We start from the raw sequence: 23,428 nt of genomic DNA, 5'->3' as shown, positions 1-23,428 counted from the left end.
CTGGTTTAATCCTAGTTTAAACAGATTAATTTCTAATCATGTTATTCACAATGTTATCTTCAAAGTAAAATTTTATGCATCAAAAAATTTAAAGTAATAAACTTTATTCTAAATGTTTAGATAAAAAGCATTATATACAAACAAAAAAAGCTGTAATACTTTCAACTGAACATAAAAAAGAAACTCAATTAAAAAACAGTGCTCCAGTTAACATGATGTCTCTTTTTTTCTGATCAATATAGATTATCTGGTTTTCTATACAATGATATGTAAAATATCAGCATTGAGCCACAATGTGAACCTTTTTGGTGAGTGAATGTAGCAAAAGAGCTAAAGAGTCACATATTGTGTTGAGCAGCTGATATTTTGCAATAAATATACTTAGAAAAACAGATAAAATGTTTGTCTTTAAATTATGGGTCCTTCTCCCTCACTACAGTAGTCATAGAAATCTTGATATGCCTCCTCACACATTATTAGATGGCTAATCATTTTTCACTAGACATTTTGACGTCTCTGATAATGTCTGCTCATGGCTCAAAGTCATGATACGAAAATAACCTAGGGACTAAGCATGATGATGTATAGGTGATTTCATGTTGAAAGTCTTTAGGATCAAAGTATTATATACTATAGATATCTCTTAAACTTTTTTTTTTTTTTTTTTTTTTTTAACAACATTATATATATTTATTCATCAAATATGCTTGTTACATTGTTACACCAAACTCTTAAACTTAACAAGATGTGGATCCATGAAAATAAAGTTAAGGTCAGAGGAACACTGCCAGGCAGACATGTACACCTTCAATCATTCCATAAACCAAACATAGTTGCTAAATTTTCTGAGAAACTGTCTGCCAGGTAAGCATCCCTGACAGTGAGTATGTATTTTATTCTGCATGTTTCATAGAAGTCAAAACAACAAAAAATTGTCATTTTATAAAAGTAAAATGGATAGATGGATGGACAAATGATGTCAATAGCTCATTGATGATACTAATTAGAAGTATACAGAGGCAGATTTATAAGGGGACCTTACTTAGTCTAGGAAAAATTTGGTTGCTTATATAGGGAATCACTGAAGCATGAAAAGACAGACACCTTCCTAGGCAGTCAGTGGGCCCCAACTTATGAAAATTTCTGGATCTGCCACTGGTATAAATCTCTTGATTGTTGTACAGATACTCAGTTCTGATGAAAAGTGCTAGTCACATGATAAAATAACAGTGACGAACCTAGGGGGATTAATGGGACTGGAATCCCCCCTTTTTTGGGGATGATCAATGCATTTGAATGAGGATATGTGGTTGGAACCCCCTTTTGAAAATGGCTGGATCCGCCACTGAAATATGGCTAAAGTACTATACTATAGTGTAGCTATTCTAAAAAAATTTAATATCATCAGAATCGAATCTTTAAGCTTTGTCACAGACCCACTAGTCCAGACTTGCAAAACACCAAAATCAAGTGTCAGGCCTGAGCCTGGAAAAGCATATCTTGAACAATGAGAACGGTCTGTTATCAGATCTATTCTTAGCATCAATTTTAAATTCCCATGTTATATATATTTCAAATATACATTGTACCTGTATATTAGCTATAATAGCACGAATAATTAGTAACATTAAATTCCCATTTCATAGCCTTTGGTTAAGTGCCTTGAACATAAATCATATGCTTTTGTTATTTGTACTGTTAATATAAATAAACTCATCATAGATACCAGGACTAAATTTAGTATATACGCCAGACGCACGATTTGTCTACAAAAGACTCATCAGCAACGCTTGAATCCAAAAAAGTTGAAAAGGCCAAATAAAGTACAAAAGACATAAATCAGTAATGTCGTCATATGTAATAATCAATGAATTCAAACTTGATACTTGCATTCCTTCAAAAAATATCAATTTTTTTGGCATTAAAAAGAAACTACAAAGAGGTTATAATGCAGCAAAGGAGCTAAAAGTGGACACAATCAATAAAGGTGTGATCCTGATAACAGACTGACAGACATTACACACTGAACAACCTTAAAGCAAGGGGTACTGTGGATTCATTATTATCTGAGGGGTTCTAATTTTTGTTGTTTGGTGGGTAAAGGTGAACCCAAAAAATTTTCAGCGATGTCAAAATCATTTATACACTTATTGTATGCCAACTTATGCCAACTCATGCACAACCATGATATAAAATATCCTGGAACTCAAAGAAACAATTTTTCATCAGTGCAAGAAAATAAGTACCAACAAAAATAACTAAATCCCAGCATTCCGTATAGAACTGAAGTGAAACAGTCAAACAAAACTCTAAGGCAGTCATGAACAAGACAAACTGCATTTTCTGCTCTGTGTGCTTGCAATAAGCTTTCACAAGTTAAAAAAAACCTTTAACTACTTGAAGAAGAAAGTTGCATGTTTTTCTTTACATTGAAGATACATTTATGAGGAGTACAAGATAATTTTACAAAAATATAATTTATTTTTGTTATAAATTTATTTCCATATAATTTGTTATCAAACAATCGTACCTTGTAACAATCAAAGAATCTCTGTTTAACATCTCTAAGCTGATCATAATCCAAATCCATCATGCTTCTACCAAGGTTTCAAAACTAAATATCACTATAAATTGGCAGTGACTAATTCAAAATCAAACTAAACAGTTAAATGCTACAAATTGACAGCCCTTCAATAATGGTCCTTTATAATGTGAATTACTTTCCTTTTTAAAAAACACATTAGTTAGATGAAAGTAACAATAGATTTTAACAATTCCACACAAAGCAAATTGCTTTTTCAATGGTATGTTCAAAATTTGTCAACTAGAATTGTTATTTTTCTACTTCATGTCATGGCATATTTCAGCAATTAGGTCCCGACACTTAAAACACATATAATTTCACTCCTTCAATTGAAATCAGCAATGCCTAATCAATTTCAAGTCATTAAAATATCCATGTGATCAATAAATTCTCCAGCGACAGTCCCGTTGTTCTGACGAGTATAATATCAGGGGTATAAATACCCGCCTTAGTATTTTGCTATCCTATCCACTAAGCAAACATACTGTTTAATTGAAAGAAAATCTACCTAGCTTTCAGTCTTATCTAGCTAAGTTTATAAATGTCAAAAATTTACACAGGTCTTTAATAGTTAAACACTAAATAGATTTACTATACAAAGTCAGTACACCGTTATCCAATATTAAACAGATATCAGCACAAACAGTTTACTTTTGTATTTATTGTAACTCTAACAATAAATACTTATATGAAAATCAATGATCCCATACACACATTTGTATAAAAATAAACAAAAAATATAATTTCATTGAAATTTGATCCAGTTTTATATGCATGAATAATAATTCTGCCCTAGATCGGATAGAAAATGAAATTGGATTATAACACTCATATATGCATTCTATTGTTTGCAGATAAAAAATTTAATAAGCTTATTTAAAAGTATTATAAACAAGTCAGATTTCAACCGATCTGATTTCATGGGGTAAACAAATTTCATGTCAGCATTTTCTTTTGAATGGTTCAAAATATGGAAATCACATTCACAAACGGCAGGGATAATAATCAGATCCACACTGGCAATGACAGGGTTTGAATTTTTTATTCATAAAAAGAAGATGGTAGCAGTATATATCCTAATACAAATTAAATCACCAAAAGATTAATTTTTACATGGAATTTTGAATTATTTTATGGTTGGTAAAAAAGTGAAAGTAAACTACTTATCTTATGGTGCTTTATTATTTAATTAAAATTTCATTATTTGGTTCATTATAAGATTAATATGTTAATTGCCAGCCCAAGTCTTTCCTGAGCTTATGGATCATTGACACTAGATTTTTGGTATCAACGATATGTACCTGTACAGAAATGAAACAGCATTGACCACTATCAATGTAATTGGTTGTGCTTGTACTATTTCAGAAAACTCCAAATAAACAATAGTCTCTTTTCAAGGTTGTTCTTAAAATATTAAGTTACATATTTGTTTTTTTTTTTAAATATTTAACAAATGAATTTGTCCAATTATTGTATTTTACCGATTCTCCAAATGTCACCTAAGGACAGTTAAAGAAAAGTATGGTCAGAAAAGAATATTTTTACTCTAGATATTGGTAATTTATCAGTAATCCTTTATAGTTCCTGTACTTTAAGACAACTGTTACTTTAAGACAACCATTACTTTAAGACAACCTTTACTTTAAGACAACCTTTACTTTAAGACAACCATTACTTTAAGACAACCTTTACTTTAAGACAACCATTACTTTAAGACACCCATTACTTTAAGACAATCTTTACTTTAAGACAACCATTACTTTAAGACACCCATTACTTTAAGACAATCTTTACTTTAAGACAACCATTACTTTAAGACACCCATTACTTTAAGACAACCTTTACTTTAAGACACCCATTACTTTAAGACAACCTTTACTTTAAGACAACCTTTACTTTAAGACACCCATTACTTTAAGACAACCTTTACTTTAAGACAACCTTTACTTTAAGACACCCATTACTTTAAGACAACCTTTACTTTAAGACAACCATTACTTTAAGACACCCATTACTTTAAGACAACCTTTACTTTAAGACAACCATTACTTTAAGACACCCATTACTTTAAGACAACCATTACTTTTACTAGATTTGAAAATAAAATACTGAAGACATTGACTTTTTCTTCATAAATTTGTAAAATATTAAATTTCAAGCAGTAATATTTGTAGAGTTCTATGTGTCTCTTCTGCAATTGCTGCTTTCAGTGTAAAATTAGACTGTTTAAAGTGAGTCCATTTATCCTATACATATGCTAATTTTAAAAAAAATTTAAAACAACCAGCAAAATACTTCAAACAAATTTTTTAGTTTTTTTTTAATTTGGCTTCAGACATTGTAGAACAATATTTACCTTTTCTATTTTTTTCAATTATATGAATAAGGATATAACTTTATGAATGCAGTGTTTAAAACTATAAATACAAGCAAGCAAAAAAGTCTTTATCATCACAATACAACGATTTAACGATTTATTAGAAAACATTCAGAGGTTAACTTTAGATTTCCCCATGAAATCATAAGAAAGCTTTTGCCAAAGTATCATCAAATTCTATGAATGTTTGATAAAATAATCGAAGTGTAACAAATTTAATTCCAAAATGTTATAAAGCAGGCTCATTAGCTCTGGATACAATTTTTTTTTATCCAAATTCAATAAATTCCATACACTAGGATTAAAAAAGTTATTGATGTCTGAAAACTCTAGCCATTGGCTGATGTTCACTTAACCTAAATGTTGAAGAAAGACTTTCTATTGTAACATATATGTCACAGGGTCAATAAAGAGCATACACAGTAAAACATGTGTTCTTCTTTCAACAGCCAATATCTACATACAACTCTATTGTAAGTATATACAACTCTATTGTAAGTACATACAACTCTATTGTAAGTATATACAACTCTATTGTAAGTATATATTTCTGTTTCCAAACAGCCAATATCTACATACAACTCTATTGTAAGTATATACAACTCTATTGTAAGTACATACAACTCTATTGTAAGTATATACAACTCTATTGTAAGTATATATTTCTGTTTCCAAACAGCCAATATCTACATACAACTCTATTGTAAGTATATACAACTCTATTGTAAGTACATACAACTCTATTGTAAGTATATACAACTCTATTGTAAGTATATATTTCTGTTTCCAAACAGCCAATATCTACATACAACTCTATTGTAAGTATATACAACTCTATTGTAAGTACATACAACTCTATTGTAAGTATATACAACTCTATTGTAAGTATATATTTCTGTTTCCAAACAGCCAATATCTACATACAACTCTATTGTAAGTATATACAACTCTATTGTAAGTACATACAACTCTATTGTAAGTATATACAACTCTATTGTAAGTATATATTTCTGTTTCCAAACAGCCAATATCTACATACAACTCTATTGTAAGTATATACAACTCTATTGTAAGTACATACAACTCTATTGTAAGTATATACAACTCTATTGTAAGTATATATTTCTGTTTCCAAACAGCCAATATCTACATACAACTCTATTGTAAGTATATACAACTCTATTGTAAGTACATACAACTCTATTGTAAGTATATACAACTCTATTGTAAGTATATATTTCTGTTTCCAAACAGCCAATATCTACATACAACTCTATTGTAAGTATATACAACTCTATTGTAAGTACATACAACTCTATTGTAAGTATATACAACTCTATTGTAAGTATATATTTCTGTTTCCAAACAGCCAATATCTACATACAACTCTATTGTAAGTATATATTTCTATGTTTCTCCCGTTTGTATTATTCTGGTTATATAATTCTTTTAACCAAGAAGGTAAATTTTTAAACTAAGTAGGGATTATATTTATTAAATGTTTCCTACACAACACATTGTGGTAAATAGTTAAGGCAATATTTACCAGATCATCCCATTATAACCACATAAGTCAAATATCACCAAGAACAATATTTACCTTTTACAATATATTTTCATTTTATAATATATGAACATTTAACATATTGCTTTATGAATACATTATAACTGGTCAGAACAATAAAAACAAGTGAGCTGACCAATAAGCTTAAGGTCTTAATAATCACACTTTATAGAGGTTAACTTTACAAATCTAAAAGAAATCTCAATTGGCTGCTTATACATGTTAACTTTAAACACGAATGTGTCCATAGTACACAGATGCCCCAATCACACCATCATTTTCAATGTTCAGTGGACCATGAAATTGGGGTCTGAACTGAAATTTGGCATTGAAATAAAAAAGACCATATCATAAGGAACATATGTACTAGGTTTCTTAGGATTTCAAATGTTTGGCTTTGAGCGTTCCTGATGAAGGTAAATCCAGAAAAGTGCTTCGGACGCAAGAAATCATTAAACGTGTTGTTTTCAATTTTTTTTCAAGTTGATAGAACTTCAACTTTATCAAAAACTACCTTGACCAAAAACCTTAACCTGAAGCAGGACAGACGGACGGACAAACAAACAAACAGACAAATGGCATACAGACCAGAAAACATAATGCCCATAAATGGAGCATAGAAAATCATACAGAATTTGATTTTCTTATTCAAGGAGAAGAAAAACTGATAAAATAAAATAACCGGCTTCTTATGAAAATACTATTTATGCTTAATAATAGGTTATAGAATTTGTTAAAATATTGGTGAGTTGTAACTTTGAAGAGTGCAACTTTCTGCAGGAACCCAGGTAAGTTTTTCACACATAAATTATTTAATGGTGAGTTATAAAAATGTATTACTTACAGTAGTAAGTTTTTCAATCTGTGCCAGTAATGTAGCCTTGACCTTCTTAGCCTCCTCCAATTCTTTAGATAATCCAGTAAAATTCACTTTAAATTCCTGTTGGAACTGTTCCTTCTCTTTATGTAATCGCCATTCAAAGTCAGCTTCTAATTTCAATTTCTCCTTTTTGACAAAATCATCAATCTGAAAGTTTTATACATTCAATAAATTATCAGTTATAATATTAAATAATGCTAACAGCTGACTTGTAAACATATTTATTTGAAAAAAGTATGTTGTGGGATTTATATATCTAACTTTCCATTTTTATTAAATAAAGAAAAATGTGTTCAGATGCTCTCCTTGTAAATATGTAAGAGTAAAAGTACTAATCAGACTTATTGAAGTTTTGTTTTATTTTTAACACTTAATGTGGTACCCAAAACCTGCACTAAAATTAATTTGGCTCATTTAATTTTCATAAAATTTTGACAAAGCATTTACTTTGACCCTTTGGCAAAAATATAAAAATTTCAAAAAATTTGAACCAACCAATTAATCACAAAAATTACACTGGTTATATAGCAGTTTGACAAACACTAATTTTGATCATTGCGAAGCTTAACATTCCCTACACAACCTAATTAAAATGTTCAGCTTATTTTACAGAGTTATCTCCCTGTAGTGTTAGGTACCACCTTAACATCATTTGTTTCTGTTTGTTATCATTAGAGACTGCTCTTTTTTTCAATTACTCTCATTGTTCAATAACAAACAGTAATAGGGTAACTAGAAGACAGGAAAGTGAAGTTACCCAAATTAAAATTGGTCTGTGTTTGGTGGTTATATTGATTGTGTAAAAGTTTGAGAAAATTTAATTGTGCAAAAATAAAGTTAGAGAGTGAAAATAGCAAATTTATCAATTTTTTCCATTTATAAAGTGCATTTGTACCTGTTTTTGTGAATCACTTTTGACTCTTGTTTCAACATCCCTTCGGTCCTCCTCTAGTTTCTTCACTAAATCTATCATTCTGGATAACTCTCCTTCTTTATCCTATAACACAATATAACAGCTATACAGAAACAGTTACCTACACAGATATCTAGCCCAACATAATTAAGAATGGAAATGGGGAAAATGTCAAAGAGACAACAACCCGACCAAAAAGCAGATAACAGTCAAAGGCCACCAATAGGTCTTCAATACACGGAGAAAATCCCACATCTGGAGGTGTGTTTCAGCTGGACCCTATACCAAAATGTATACTAGTTCAGTGATAATGGACATAAATAATTAAATGCCTTCTTTTAATTTCAGTACATACTATAAGTTATCTACGTTCATATCCGTAGATATGGATATTTTAACACCCTGAAGTACCCCAGTACACCATGAGGCGTAGCCGAAGGGTGTACAGGGTACTGAAGGGTGTTAAAATATCCATATCTACGGATATGAACGTAGATAACGAATTAATCCCCGGTCTTAGTCCGAATCGGGCGAGTTTTATGGAAATTCGGGTACAAAGTGTAACGCGAAAACAACGTTTTTTTCATTATCTAAAAAAGTTTTATTGAAATTTGGAAATTTTACATATTTTTTACGGGGTGTAGGGTACTACCTTTGGTAGAACCCTACAGGTAGTCAAATATAAGACGTTTTTAATACGGAGACAGAGAAACTGGATTGAGTCAAATTTGACGCTCAATGTTGTGAGCGTTACGCCATAGATGGTGTGATGTCAACGTGGGTAATTTGCATAGCATGTCAGTAGTCCCATTCCTTGAAAATGTGGCAGTCAAGTGATGCATTTAATGAAATGAGTGTAAATGATCGGCATAATAGGACAAAATCGTTAATGAATTAAATATTTAATTACAAACATCATAGATAATCTACATATTTCAATATTTCACAAGGAACAATCATGGAACTAAGGAAAACTTGCGTGAAGTTCCCCGGGATAATGGTTAGCAACGTCCGGGGATATGGGTTAGCAACACCCAGGGGCTATGGGTTTTGTAACGACGTGCGTTAACCAATCAAAATCCTAGATATATACTAAGCCGGGGATAAAGCCCTATATAGTCCCTATCAAGACTGCTTGAGAAGCTTAAGTTAAGAGTAACAAAATCCTATACTAGATATGGAATTTTCTTGAGTTTTTTTCAATTTTTCCTCTGTTTCTATACCTTTATAAAAGAAACTTCTAGGATGTTCAAAGTTTTTATAGGAATAATTGTGCATTGGGTCCCAATTTTCCAGAATTTCATGGTTCTTTCCAACCAACCAATTTAATACCCATTGAAATATGTATTTTCATTTTAAGTCTACATATGATCTCATATTCCTGTGAAGTATGAATCCCAAAAACCAGCAATGTATTCAAAAACAGATCACTGTTCTATAAATGAATACTTTTATTACTGCACTGTCTGACAAACAGATATACATCAGAAATAAACATTTAATGAGGATAATATATTCAACTATTGCAAACTGTATCTTTAATTTAAAATTCCATTTTTGACTTCCTACATACTTTACAAAACATAACATGATATGCTTGGTAAACTAATGTTAAAATCATCAGGAAATTTAGATGTATCTAACATGAACATATTGTTGATTAAATTTCAATTGATCAAGTTTTCTATAATTTATAAATTATTCATACATTTGTTATGTAATCCCTATGGTTACACAACAAATGATGGGACTTCAATTTTGTAAATAATTCAAGAGGCTTTTATTACTAAGCTGCAAATACAGAATAATTTTCGTCTCAATTAAACTGCAGTATTTTTATAAATAGTAAAACATGTGTAATATCAAATCCTGTGTAAATCTTAAACCTGACATAACAGAACTCTTTTGTCAAGAAACGCACTACAAATTTGAACAATAGACTTAAGTGCAACAAATATTTTACAAAATGTTCAGTCCAATGTTAAGTCCAAAAGGGTAGGTTTAGACAAATTTCACTGAATAAAGGGAGATAATTTAAATCTGCAGCAATATTTCAAGGGAGACAATATAAGCATGAATCACAATTTAATTGATGCTATCTATAAATGCAAATGGATAAATATATAAATAGAATTTCAATTTGTTTAAAAAGATATCAAAAGACAAAACAATTTATATATGAATAAGAGTTAAAGAATTTCTCTGTCAAACATCTATTTTAGTAACAAGAGAGCATCTTTCCAATTAATCCATTTACATTTTCATGATACTAGGTTGTTTTCTATTTGTGGTAAACATGTGCACATCTTACTTTAATAGAATTAGATTGACTTTTGATATGATGATTAAATTTATCCTCAGCCCGTGCAAGTGCATCACGCTTATCCTTCTCCAGAGTGCTCCTCAAATCCTCTAAAGATTTCTGCTTTTCTAAAAACATATTCTCTCTCATTTGAACCATAGCTGAATCCTGTAGAAGTAAATGAATCAGATTTCTAAGATGGTTAAATTTTATTTACAAACAGTTAACTTTTGCTTTTAGTCTCAGACTAATGTGTTTATGAGACAAAATCACATTTCAATCTTAAAACAGTAAAATGTGTATTCACCCTTATGTTTTTACAAATGTCATAAAAAAAATTCAAGAAAGCTGGTGTCTTTTCCCTTATATCTTTGAAGATACCCTTCTCAAATATTTTCAGAGTATCTTTAGTTTATAAAAAAATAATAGAACAAAATATATGCTAGCTGTTAATATTTGTGTAATTGGGTTACAAATAACTCTTCTTCCCCTTAATTATACAGTGCTTTTGTAAAATGTAAATTGTTGCATACAATATGGGTGCTAGTATAACCAAAAGTAAATCTAGGTACTGTATCACTGCCCTCATTTATTTCAAACTCTGGCCATATGTGAACACAATTTATGACATTGGGGTTTCATAGGGATAAATATAATCCTGGGTAATAAGGATTTTTTTTTGCACTGTTTCAATGGCTTATCAATATAATTTTGTGCAACGAAAAAACCCTTGCTTGCTCTAATATGTAAAGCTATATAATAAACACAATAAGTTCAAACTATATAATTTTATTATCCTCTTCCAACAATTTTTGCAGGAACTCACCTTGAAGAAATCTTCCTATAATTCATTAAAATACAATCTTTTGTAATTAACAAAACTTATAAATGCTGTAGACAAATAATGCAACAAAATAAGTATGCAAATTTACACTTCCACAATACCTATTCTTTTTCAGTTTTTGCAAAAAACAAAAAACAAAAAAAAAAACACAAAATTCTTCTAAACTTATGGTGCCTGATATATTAATCAGTGTAAAAAGAATTGAAATATTTACACAACCTTGAACTGTCTAATATTCCATTCTCAATTTTATTATAAACAGCTTGTCATGTCATACATAATAAATCATAAATAAGTATAAAGATTATTTAGGTTGTGAGTCAACTGACCATTTCTTTCCTGAGAGTTTGCAATGATCGTTTGTGATCTTCCATTACACCATCTTTATGTCCTTTCTCTTTACTGTACATTTGTTGTAAATCTTGATTCTGTTGTCTGCAATGATTGAAATCACTTTATTTATCAAAATTGGCAAAAATCTATCATTAAATGTTCTTAAAAGTTTAGGCCAAAAGGAGTAGGTCCGGTAAGGACCGATTTTGGCCTCAAATTTCAGGTTCATCTGACGAAAGATTTTGACCACTTTTTAAACACTTAAGTGTCTATTTTATTTGAATGAATTAGTTTATGTGAAAGATTTTAACAGATTTAGTCATTAAAAATGATCCGATTCAAGCTCAAATATGAAAATCTACCTAATATGCCGAAAAAGGTCACTTTTCAGATGGTTTTTGGTAAAAATGAAAGTGGCCGCATCCGTGTTCATCCTCAACCTTTATATATGTTATGTATTATCATAAAATACAACTTACATTTCAATATTAAGGATGAACACGAATGCGGCCACTTTCGTTTTACACGAAAACAGTCTAAAATTTAACTAAAATGCTAGAATTATGAGGATTTCAGTAATTTAGCATGACTTAATGGTGCTATTACCGGATATATGTGCATTGTATTGTCAAAAACAGTCCATATTTATGTAGCAGAAGCATTCTACTGTCCAATGAATAACTAAAGGTTTACATTTTAACAATTTTGTAAAACTGCTATATTTTGGGGCCAAAAAGGGGTCTTGCTGAACATACTCCTTTGCCCTTCTTTGGTGGATAGTTGACTCACTTGCAATCATACCACATCTTAAATTTATGTTTACTAATTACAACATTAGATAAAATTATATCGACAATCCATTCAAATCATGTATGATAAATAATTAACCAATAAAAGAGATGTCACAAAAATCTAAAAAATAACTTACTTTAATCGACCAATAATATCTTCTTTGTTATTAATTTCTCTCTGACCAGCTCCTATTTTATTATGTAGGGTGGCCACTTCATTACGTAGTTCCTCAACATCCCGGTTTAATATTTGTTGTCTACTTGTCTCAGGTCTTGGTGAACGTGATATCAGTCGTAAATCTTCTACTAGTTTATTCTTATCCTGCAAAAAATTCAACTAACTCAAATAAATTGTTAATATAGATATATTATTTATGCATGAGCCAAATATGTTGTTCATTGTGTGTAAGTTTTTATCAATCTGAGTTTATTTCAAATATAATTGTGATGAGAAAATATGAATAAATGTATTATTAAAAGGGAGTTTAAAAGTAACTTGTTTGATTATGGATTATTCACTGTTATAAAACTTTTATTGAAAATAAAGTAAACAGTTTTGCATTTTTTATATTTGTCAAGGGAAATAACTATACATAAATTTTCATTCCTCTTACTTTTTTTTGAGTGATTTCGAGAAATAAGTCTGCCTTAATCATAAAGGCATTACCAAATATTTATATTCTTTTTTTCAATGGTTTAAGGCATATATTATGTATTTAGAATCTAACCAAAGTCCTATTGGTTAGACTAAATGTAAGCAAGTACCTGCGTTAAGTTATCTTTCTCTTTTTCTAGTCTATGTATTTTATCTTCTAGTTTTGTGAACTGTAATGAGGTAGTATTACTCTGTCTATGGCCGGGTTCTGATTTATATTCCTCTACCTGAGCTGTTAAATTCTCTAACTCCTGGAAAATAAAATACACTGTATCAAATGTAATCAGGAGTAATCTATATGGAAACAGATACATCAACAATTTACCTAAAGCTTTACTTTTCAACAGGAAGAAAAAAATATTCTTTCAATATTTAATGATCAAACTTGGATTAAACATTCAACAGCTGATGGTAATAAAATAAACAGGGGAATTCATGTAACCTTTAATGTAAATATAACTGGCCGCACAAGAGCTTGTCTGACCTCTGCAATTAATTTATTTGTAACTTTTTTTTCATGGCAAACAAACTGTTTTGTTTTTTTACAGAAAGCAGCTGTTTATGTTTATGTATGCATAAATATTTTGATCAGATTCTAGAACTTGGAATACTTTTAATAACCTCTTTTCAATGAATATCTAGTAAAAATTAAATATCAAAATATCTACCAGTAAGAAAAAGATATAAAACAAGATAGATAACTCACTTCTTGTAATTCCTCTATTTTATTTCTAGACTGTCTTTGTTCATTAAATAAATCTTCCTTTGCAGAGTCCAGTTGTCTGACTAATTCATCTCTCTCCAATTCTAACCCATCCATGTGTCGTAACCTCACTTTCAAACTGGCATTCTCTTCCTCTAATGAGGTCAACTGAAATAAATTGAAGATTCTTAAATGAGCAAATGTTTGAACTCACTAAAAAAAGCTTCTTATTCATTTTTTTTTCTTCTACTTTGGTCTTTTTTTTCTTTAACCATAAAAATCATTAACTATCTAAGACTGTATTAAAAATTTAAGGTGCAAACCTTCCCTCTAGATGTGCAAATATATCTGTACACATTTTAAAATATGTAAGATATATATTTTCCAAAGGAAATATATATCTAACATATTGTTCAATAAGGTGTTGCATTTCAAACATTAATTGTTTAAAGCCAAAAATCTTGAAACCTCAAAACTTAAAGTTGAAAAGAATGATGAATTTATACAAGGTGATATGAGATGGTTAAATCTATTCAAACATATATTAATGGGAGGTAACTCAGGTTAGTATATTGTATGATGAACAACACACACTGCATATATGTTAAATATGAATGAGATACCATTTTCCCCTCAACATCTATGAAAACTTTCTTGATTAAAACAATTCACACTTCTATTAAAATCAGTTAATTTATATTGTGTGTTAAGCTTGTTATTTGGCATACCTTGCTATCCTTTGAAAAAAAAGAATAAAATGTGTCAAAGATTTAAAAATTATAATAATTCAACCAAAATATATTTCCCGCAATTACAAGCATATGACTTAAAATTCCAAAACAAGGCAATGTTCCTTAATTTTTGCTCTAGCATAAGACAAAGCTCATAGGTAGCACTTGAATTTGATTGTTATACACATAAATTTCTAAATCAACTTGGTAGTTTAATGTTAATTTTCATTTTTTGGTCTTTTATATTGAGTTTGGTAGATAGCTCTTGATAAAAACAAAATTCAATTTACTTCATGCAAAAAATTAATACATGCATAATAGCACAAGAAGTCTGTATGTTACATTCCGAAGGCCTCTTACTTTTTCATCAGGGTCAATAAAACTATCAGATGCCCTAATATCTCCAAGTCTAGATCTTAACTGATCTTCATAATTCTTCACTTGTCTTTTCTTCCGAGATAAATCTTCCTCTATTCTCTCGACATCCTTCACTATATTCTCTCTCTTCAGTTCTGTCAACATCAACTGGGTTCTGTTTAATGGAGAATTCAAATTTACATATGGTGTCTATCTTTTGAAAGTACAGTGTTTAGGTGTGTATCGGTGCATTTTTGTACCCCTATAAGAAGTTGGTAGTAGGGGTGGGTATTATACACAACGAGAGATGTTATTCTATTTTTTTAATTTTTCCATTTTAGCCTTAGAAGAATTAAACCTATTATAAAAATTGTTTCTTTTAAGCAAAAACAATCTGATAAAGCCACAGTCTTCTTGACCTGATGTAGTATTACCTTTACATTTTGAATCTAAATTCATAGGTCACTTTTTTCTCTGGATTTGTGGTTGATCTTTAAGTACAGGTTATACTCAGCATCCAATATAGACAAATGTCAATATTTATAACTGTCTTATGGCTAATATTTATGGCTGTCTTATGGCTAATATTTATGACTGTCTTATGGCTAATATTTATAACTGTCTTATGGCTTATATTTATGACTGTCTTATGGCTAATATTTATGACTGTCTTATGGCTTCTAAATGTCTTTAGGTTCTTGGTGTTTTTGGGCTGCTGTCTACTTGATGTATACCCAACATCTATTTATTTTTTATCAAAACAGAAAACAAAAAAAGAAAGGAACCAAACATCTTAACATTTTTTTTTAAGAGGGGCGGGATTTTTGTATATCCCCACGAGACTTATTTATTCCATTATGTTAACATACTTGGCCTCATCAGTCTGTGCTTTAATTAACTGTAACTTTTTCTCTGCCTCTTTTACTTCAGACCTAGAACCTTTCATGGCACTCACAAGTCCTTCAGATGGTCTCTCCTAAAGATAGAGACACTAAATGTACTTCCAAATTGATTGGAATTTTACTTTTTTTATGTGTTATCATATATTTCTTACAATTCACAAGCATATAAAAATGAATTATTATGTCCAGAAGTACATTAGGCAGCCTCATTAAAACTGTGCAAACTGTGTAAGTTTATTCGAAAATATACAGAAGCGATAAATGTTTTGTAGACTTATTTGTCTTTTTTTTTAAGCCATGAAGTATGTTGTAAGTTTCTATTTGACTGAAGAGTTTTGAATGCTCTTCATTCATTCCTCGTTTTTTTAATTGCTTGTTTAACAAAAAATGACCCTTCCACTGTGATATTGAGGTTAAGTTTTGCTGGTGAATCTACTGTCTATTATTGAAGACTATATGTTGTCTTTTAAATGTCTTTTGATATTTAGTATACTTTAGTTGCCTCAGATTTTCTATCATTCACATAATATTTTCTACCCATTAAAAAGTCTTTAACAAGTGTAACTGTGAGCTACTGCTCACTGATGATACCCCCGCCGCAAGTGGATAATGTCAATAGTGTAAAAATATGTAAGTGTTCGGTAAACAGGAAGTTGTCAAGTGATGAATCTGAAAACGCATCACACAGTATAGCTGACTTATATAAACCCAGACACCAAATTTAAGAAATCCTGGAATTGTAGTTCCTCAGAAAAATGCGACGAAAATTTTATACTTGGCCATCATGTGTAAACTGATACAAGTGTTCGGTTAACAGGAAGTTGTCGAATGATGAATCTGAAAATGCATCACACAGTATGGCTGACTTATATAAACCCTGAAACCAAATTTCAGAAATTCTGGCATTGTAGTTCGTTAGAAAAATGCGAAGAAAATATTCATGGGACGGACGGACTGACAGAGGTAAAACAGTATACCACCCCTTTTTCAAAGAGGGAAAGCGAGGGTATAATTATGTCAGATGTACTATATAGCTACTGTGGATTCATGTATTTTCGTTGGTACCAAATTTTTGTGAATTGTGGAAATTTTTTACTTCAAATGGGTATGTGATTTAGTGGTTTTGCCAAATTCTATACACAACCTCATAGAAATGTTTAATTTGATGAACAATTAAAATTCGTGGGTCACCTGTACTCACTAAAACCATGAAATCTGGTATCCAACAAATAAAAATAAATCCACATTATCTGGTTTTTTTCTACATTTATAATTCAAATAATTTTATGTACATCTTAAAACTTACTCTATCAAGACTGTTAGATCTGTAATTTGTTGTAGTTCTTCTGGGTTCTGTGGCTAAATTGTCTATGTATGATGGTGACTACAAGGAATTAAATATTCATGTGTATAAATATCATATCTAATAAAAAGTAATAGCTCCAGTTATCTTTGAGAAAAATAAAATTAGAATACAGTGGTTAATGCCAATCTTTACATTGCTTTCAATGAAGTATATTAATATTGTTATACATATATTTCTTTCAATGTTTTGGAATTGTCTCCCTTTGACTTTGGTTGTTAAACTAACTTTGTAATCCTATCCAACAGGTTTTGTCTGGCCCTTACATGTTAATGATCACTGGTAGTCTCTGATTGAACCTTCCATGATCTTTGTCATATTATTACCAGAGATACATGAGATAAGAGGAGAAGGCCAATGTCACCATTTGATACTTTTTCCTCAGTATCCATGTAATTTGAGTAATAAAAGATGAGTATGATCAAGTAAGATCAATAACCATGTCCATATAGATATATAAAAGTAGAATATTTAACATTTTAGCTTTAGACTGCTATAAAAAATTCAATATTCAAATTATATATAAACTATTCATCTGGATGCTTAGAGCTTTTTTTTAGATAAAACAAAAAATTTAAAAAAAACTTGAAATTTTAAAACAAAAACAAATATCCAAAATCTAAATAAATCAAAATTAAGGCCATAAAATATATGAACATATGAACATGAAAATTTCAAAGATTTTTAATGATAGAAATGTATACCCCCAATACACAATGGCATAAACATTACTAATTACTTTAATTATAGTCATTTCATTGCATAACTGTTTCATTAGAGCTCAGCAATTCAACTTTAGGCTCATAAACCAGGCTTCTATTTAAAAAAACAAGAATGTGTCCATCGTACATGGATGTCCCACTCGCACTATCATTTGCCATGTACAGTGGACCATGAAATTGGGGTCAAAACATTAATATGGCATTTAAATTAGAAAGATCATATCATATGGAACATGTGTACAAAGTTTCAAGTTGATTGGACTTCAACTTCATCAAAAACTACCTTGACCAAAAACTTTACGCTGAACTTTGCACTATCATTTTCTATGTTCAGTGGACCGTGGAATTGGAGTCAAAACTTTAATTTGGCAATAAATTAGAAAGATCATATTATGGGGAACACGTGTGTTGATTGGACTTTAACTTCATCAAAAACTACCTTGCCCAAAAACCTGAAGCGGGATGAACAAACAGATGGACGAACGGACGGACGGACAGACGCACAGACCATAAAAAATAATGTCCCTCTACTATCGTAGGTGGGGTATAAAAATCTACCTTTAATATTTATTGTAACTCATGAACAATTCAGTATACCTATAATCAATTTTTGTCAGTAGATTTTTGGTGAAATGCAGCCCAGCTTTTATTGTTTACTTTTACTGATAATTCAATTCTTTTCCAGGATACCAATTTTCTTGTATTGAGTTGTATTATATGGATACTTGATTTCGTTTTACCAAAGTTTGCATACAAGAAATATATACTGTGCTAAACACTTCAATAAGTGGTTTGCCTTAACCAACCAAACCCACAAAATGTGTGTTCCGTGAATACAGTAACCCAATATTAATAAAAGTGTATAATGTATATCAAAGACTAATCATGTGACCTTACAATAAAAATACTAAAGCATACATGGTTATTGAAACACTTAATGTTATATTTTTAGATGACAAATAGAGATTGAATTCTGACAAAAACAGTTCATTAACACAAAAGTTTGTTAGTAGAGTACATATTAATTTAATTTGTGAATCAGGGGAAAAAAATCATACTTTTTAAAGTGTCAATGCTTTTTCCACTTGTGCAGAATTTAAGTTGTGGTCAACAAAGCATAATGTGTAATTACAAAAAAAAAGAAAGAAATACACAGAATACTAACCTTAATTGTGTCTGAGTATTTAGATGGCGATACGTTGGGAGAATTTGGCAAGTCTTGAAACGAAACAGACTGTAAAGAGAAATTATAGTTTCACATAAACGTCTTGTAGAATATACTGAACTGAAGTTAATTGATTGATCAATTGTTGGTTGTTTAATGTCCAGTGGCAAATATTTCATGCATGTTCAGGACGTGTAAAATCATAATTATTATTTTCTCTTTATCAGTCATTGTTTCTAAAAACTTTTCTGAAAAGGTGAAAGACCCAACAAATATAGGACAAAAACAATTGCATAGATAGCAAGAAATAATCAGAAATAGGTTAAACCGGTATATAAACTTTCTATTTAAACTAATTATAAACTACTCTCAGTGCAAATTCCCTAAAACAAGAATATACCAACGAAGTGGACTGTCAGATTTGTTTAAATAGAAATATCATTTAAATATTTTCATAGAATATTTATGTGACTATATAAGAGTACTTACAAGTTTATCCTCTCCATTTCTAGGACTATTCAGATCATTTTGACTTGAGGTATATCTTGGACTACTGAGATTAGAATGCATAGGACTGGACCAGTCCAATTCAATTGCAGTTCTGGTGTTTATTTTATCACGAAGAGGACTATTTGATGTGGCTCTATTAGGCGTAGAAGTTGAGAATTTATCCCGTAATGAACTGTTCCTTTCAGGATTAGTCAAGGTCACAGATGAATTAGGTCTCTCAGGTGATGAACTTGACCTTGACCTTCCAAGGCTCTCTGGACTTGAAGCTTCATTAGAGGGGCCAAATCTGTCTTGGAACAGTCCAGTTCTTGCCCTCTCTAACAATGAACTAGTCCTTGATTGATTAGAACTGCTGTGGTCAAGCCTAGGAGAATTCCTTCCCTCATTTCCAGATAAATCATTGTAGGATGTAGACTGTAAAATAAAGCGCATTCCTTTTATTAACATGTTAGAAGAATAGATATTATTACACAAAACTACATGAGGCTATTTTTCTAATGTATAACTACAAAAGCGGTACAATGGCATTTAAATAGATTTCTTGTTAGTAGTAAAACATGACAGCAAATTGCATTGCATTCATTTAAACTTATCATTGAAAAAAAAAATCAAACAAGATATGTTTATGTGTGTATCTCTATGTGTGTGAGTCCAAATCTTATACCATATATAGTTGTCTTTGATAAAATCCTTATAATTTTGTCAGTTTAACTATCATGGAAATTAGTGTTGTTATATGACCTTTGAAATAGTCTCTATGAAAGTCAGTTGACATGTAATGAAAATAGCTCATATTGCAGAAAACAGAGGCTAAGTGTTCAAATTTAACTTGTCATACCTTTGGAAGCTCCCCAGTAATACTAAGCATGCCTCTTGTAGGAGACTTTGTCAGTCTTGGTGAGAACGACTGTCCCCTTCTCTCCATTTCTATTTCTCTCTGGATTCTTTCTGATTCCCTCTGTATCTCTCGTCGTTCGTCATCTAAGCTATCCCGTCTACTGCTGTTTCTTGTGGAAGAGGATGATCTGAAACAAACAAAACATAGATTGAGTATTGTCAGACCCACAGTGGATATTGATTGACCTTATATGGTTGCAGCCTCATTGATGTTTTGCCACACCTTGCTTTATTTCTTGTTAAATCTAGAAAGTCCATTGAACCCAGAAACAGAGCAAGAAAAATAATATGTAAATTGTTGAATCAATTATCACATTTTTTTTTACCTATATGTATATTTGTATTGTGAATGATTAGGCCTTAGATACAAGGTGTGGAGAATTGAGATTTTAGACAATTATCACAAAATATATTTCACAGTGTGACTGACATATGACACTTGTATTAAACATGAAGAAAACATGACAATTTTTTTGAAATATAGATTTATCTGGATCTCTTTCTTAGTGAATAATATGCAGAAGGCATTAAACTTGCTTCATTAAACTAAGACTTTCAGACCCATTGTTGTGAGATCTACGTCTGTAAGGGTGAAAAAGACATGATTTATTTAATGCTTCTTTGCTTCTTTTATGTAAATGAAATTATTCAACAAGTACAACCTAAATAACAAACAGTGTATAGAATGCAATCACTAATTTTCAAACCTATACAGTCACAAGATTTATCTATAATTAAACCATTTACTAGTAATTTGTTCTTTTTAAATTGTTGTACACATTATTAAATACAGCTTTGCAGTACATGTGTTCATATAGAACAAACAGGCAATGGGATAATTTTTTAAAGACCTCTATCAACCATAATGTAATCATGAAATGCCATCAAATATGGTTAAGATTTAGGGCTAAGAAATAGTCATGAAACTGATATTTGCTGATAGTAATGCAACTTTGTGGAAAATTTCATTGATCTATCAAATGTAGTTCCTATCAAGCTTACTACCCAAGCAGTAGGGCCTCAAATATAGTCATCAAACTCATGGTAATACAACTTTACAGATAATGTCATTGAATTATCACAAGTAAGCTCTTATATCAAACTAACTTAAGCAGACAACTTTTCCATTGTTGACACGACAGACGCCAAAAAGTAACACCAGCTATGTTATGCTTACACCAACTTTCATTGCTGGCGAGACAAACAGTAAGATCAACAGAAATACAAAATTTTGTCACAAATCTACACAATTACAAAAGATAGTTAAGATTGAAAATCATGATTTCAAGAGACAGCATCATTGCTGGCTTTACAAGTAACAATATTCCAGAATGACAATATCCAGACAATTATATTACAAACCTTATTGATGATAAAGAGGACATACTATAGCTCCTATGGTAGGAGCTTAGAGATCGTAGTCCACTCATTGTAAAATCTTAATGATTTCTAATTCTTGTTCCTAACATCCTTATAAATATCTCATTCAAATTATTCTCCAATGAGTATCACGAACAGCTCATAATTTTCCCATCAGACACATAATACAAAAGATCACTAATGAATCTTCATGAATAATTCCTTAACTTAACAAAACTAGTATAAATATGACTGCATTTAAAACGGAAACACTATGTAATAACACAATATTTTAAGAAGGAATTTTTTAAACACAAGAGAGCACTATAAGTTCATCAAACATGGTCTGACATGAGTTTCATTGACATTCCTTTTAACGTTTTCATTAACCAACAAAGCATCATTCATAAGGGTCTTAAAGATCTGCTTATAATTGAACAACAAATATATCTATAGATCTCTAGACGTATCTTCATAATATAAAGTGAAAGTAACTAGTACTTATGTATTGCGTTAAATTGAATAAGAAAAAAAATATCACTTAAAATTTAAAGAGAAAATGTAAATCTTACACTTTTTAAATGGAAATCGTATGTGATTTGAATATTTTACTATTATCCGTGTACATCCTCAATGAAAACAAGTCAACACTGCATTTGTTAGTATAAAGGATTTATTTTGTTCCTATCAATAAAGTACCGTGTATAATATACCGTTATGAAGTCAGAATTATCACACCCAATATACCTTCAACAATGTAACCATTGAAATAATTCATCCAGCCAGTGACAAATCTATCATAAACATCATGCTACGGTTACCGGGAATGAATATATTTATTACGACGTATTATAAAGTGTGGCAGCGTTTTGATTGTCACTAGGAATGTATACTATACAATGTGTATAATTAAATAGATATAAATGTTTCAGATTGAAATGCTATATCATCGTATTGGTTCATGTCTTTTAAATAATAATTAAATTATTAAATCTGTTTACTATCGATCATAATACGAACAAATTCCATAAGTACATAAATATTTGTTACGTATCACCAGTTGGTTGTCAGCTATAATTAAAACAAGACACCGTGAAATTAAACGGCATAAAAAGTCATGTTTGTCGACCCTAATTTGCTTTCCGGTAAATGAGTAAAATACAGAAAATTCTCATTTACTACTGGAATTGTACTTGCTACCTTATATTGAATGTTTCATCAGGTTTTGTTAGTGTCAAAGTATTACTATTATAGTAGATATAAGAAGATGTGGTACGAGTGCCAATGAGACAACTCTCTGTCCAAGTCATAATTTGTAAAAGTGAACCATTATAGGTCAGAGTACAGTCTTCAACACAGAGCCTAAGGGCTCACACCAAACAGCAAGCTATAAAAGACCCCTAAATTGACTAGTGAAAAACCATTCAAACAAGAAAGCCAAAAGTCTTATCTATATTAAAAGAATCGAGAAATGAG

General features: G+C 30.5%; 1 protein-coding gene across 25 annotated transcripts in view; it reads right to left on the bottom strand.

The window, feature by feature from the left end:
* Positions 1-23,428, bottom strand: part of LOC139528746 (cingulin-like) — a 108,989-nt gene that overhangs the window by 14,023 nt on the left and 71,538 nt on the right. For 19 of the 25 annotated variants that reach the window (XM_071324898.1, XM_071324908.1, XM_071324893.1 and 16 more), the window contains 13 exons: positions 20,535-20,721; positions 19,676-20,110; positions 19,187-19,255; positions 17,243-17,320; positions 15,904-16,010; positions 15,038-15,209; positions 13,950-14,114; positions 13,354-13,494; positions 12,726-12,910; positions 11,794-11,899; positions 10,630-10,788; positions 8,301-8,402; positions 7,370-7,552 (listed from right to left, as the gene is read on the bottom strand). In XM_071324898.1, the coding sequence (XP_071180999.1) occupies positions 7,370-7,552; positions 8,301-8,402; positions 10,630-10,788; positions 11,794-11,899; positions 12,726-12,910; positions 13,354-13,494; positions 13,950-14,114; positions 15,038-15,209; positions 15,904-16,010; positions 17,243-17,320; positions 19,187-19,255; positions 19,676-20,110; positions 20,535-20,721 (2,089 nt within the window). The remainder of the gene's footprint in view (positions 1-7,369; positions 7,553-8,300; positions 8,403-10,629; positions 10,789-11,793; positions 11,900-12,725; positions 12,911-13,353; positions 13,495-13,949; positions 14,115-15,037; positions 15,210-15,903; positions 16,011-17,242; positions 17,321-19,186; positions 19,256-19,675; positions 20,111-20,534; positions 20,722-23,428) is intronic. The other 6 variants (XM_071324912.1, XM_071324899.1, XM_071324902.1 and 3 more) reach the window with 1 other exon arrangement.

Source organism: Mytilus edulis, chromosome 6, assembly GCF_963676685.1.
Source record: "Mytilus edulis chromosome 6, xbMytEdul2.2, whole genome shotgun sequence".
NCBI classification, from domain to species: domain Eukaryota; kingdom Metazoa; phylum Mollusca; class Bivalvia; order Mytilida; family Mytilidae; genus Mytilus; species Mytilus edulis.
This window is presented reverse-complemented; position numbering and strand designations above follow the sequence as displayed.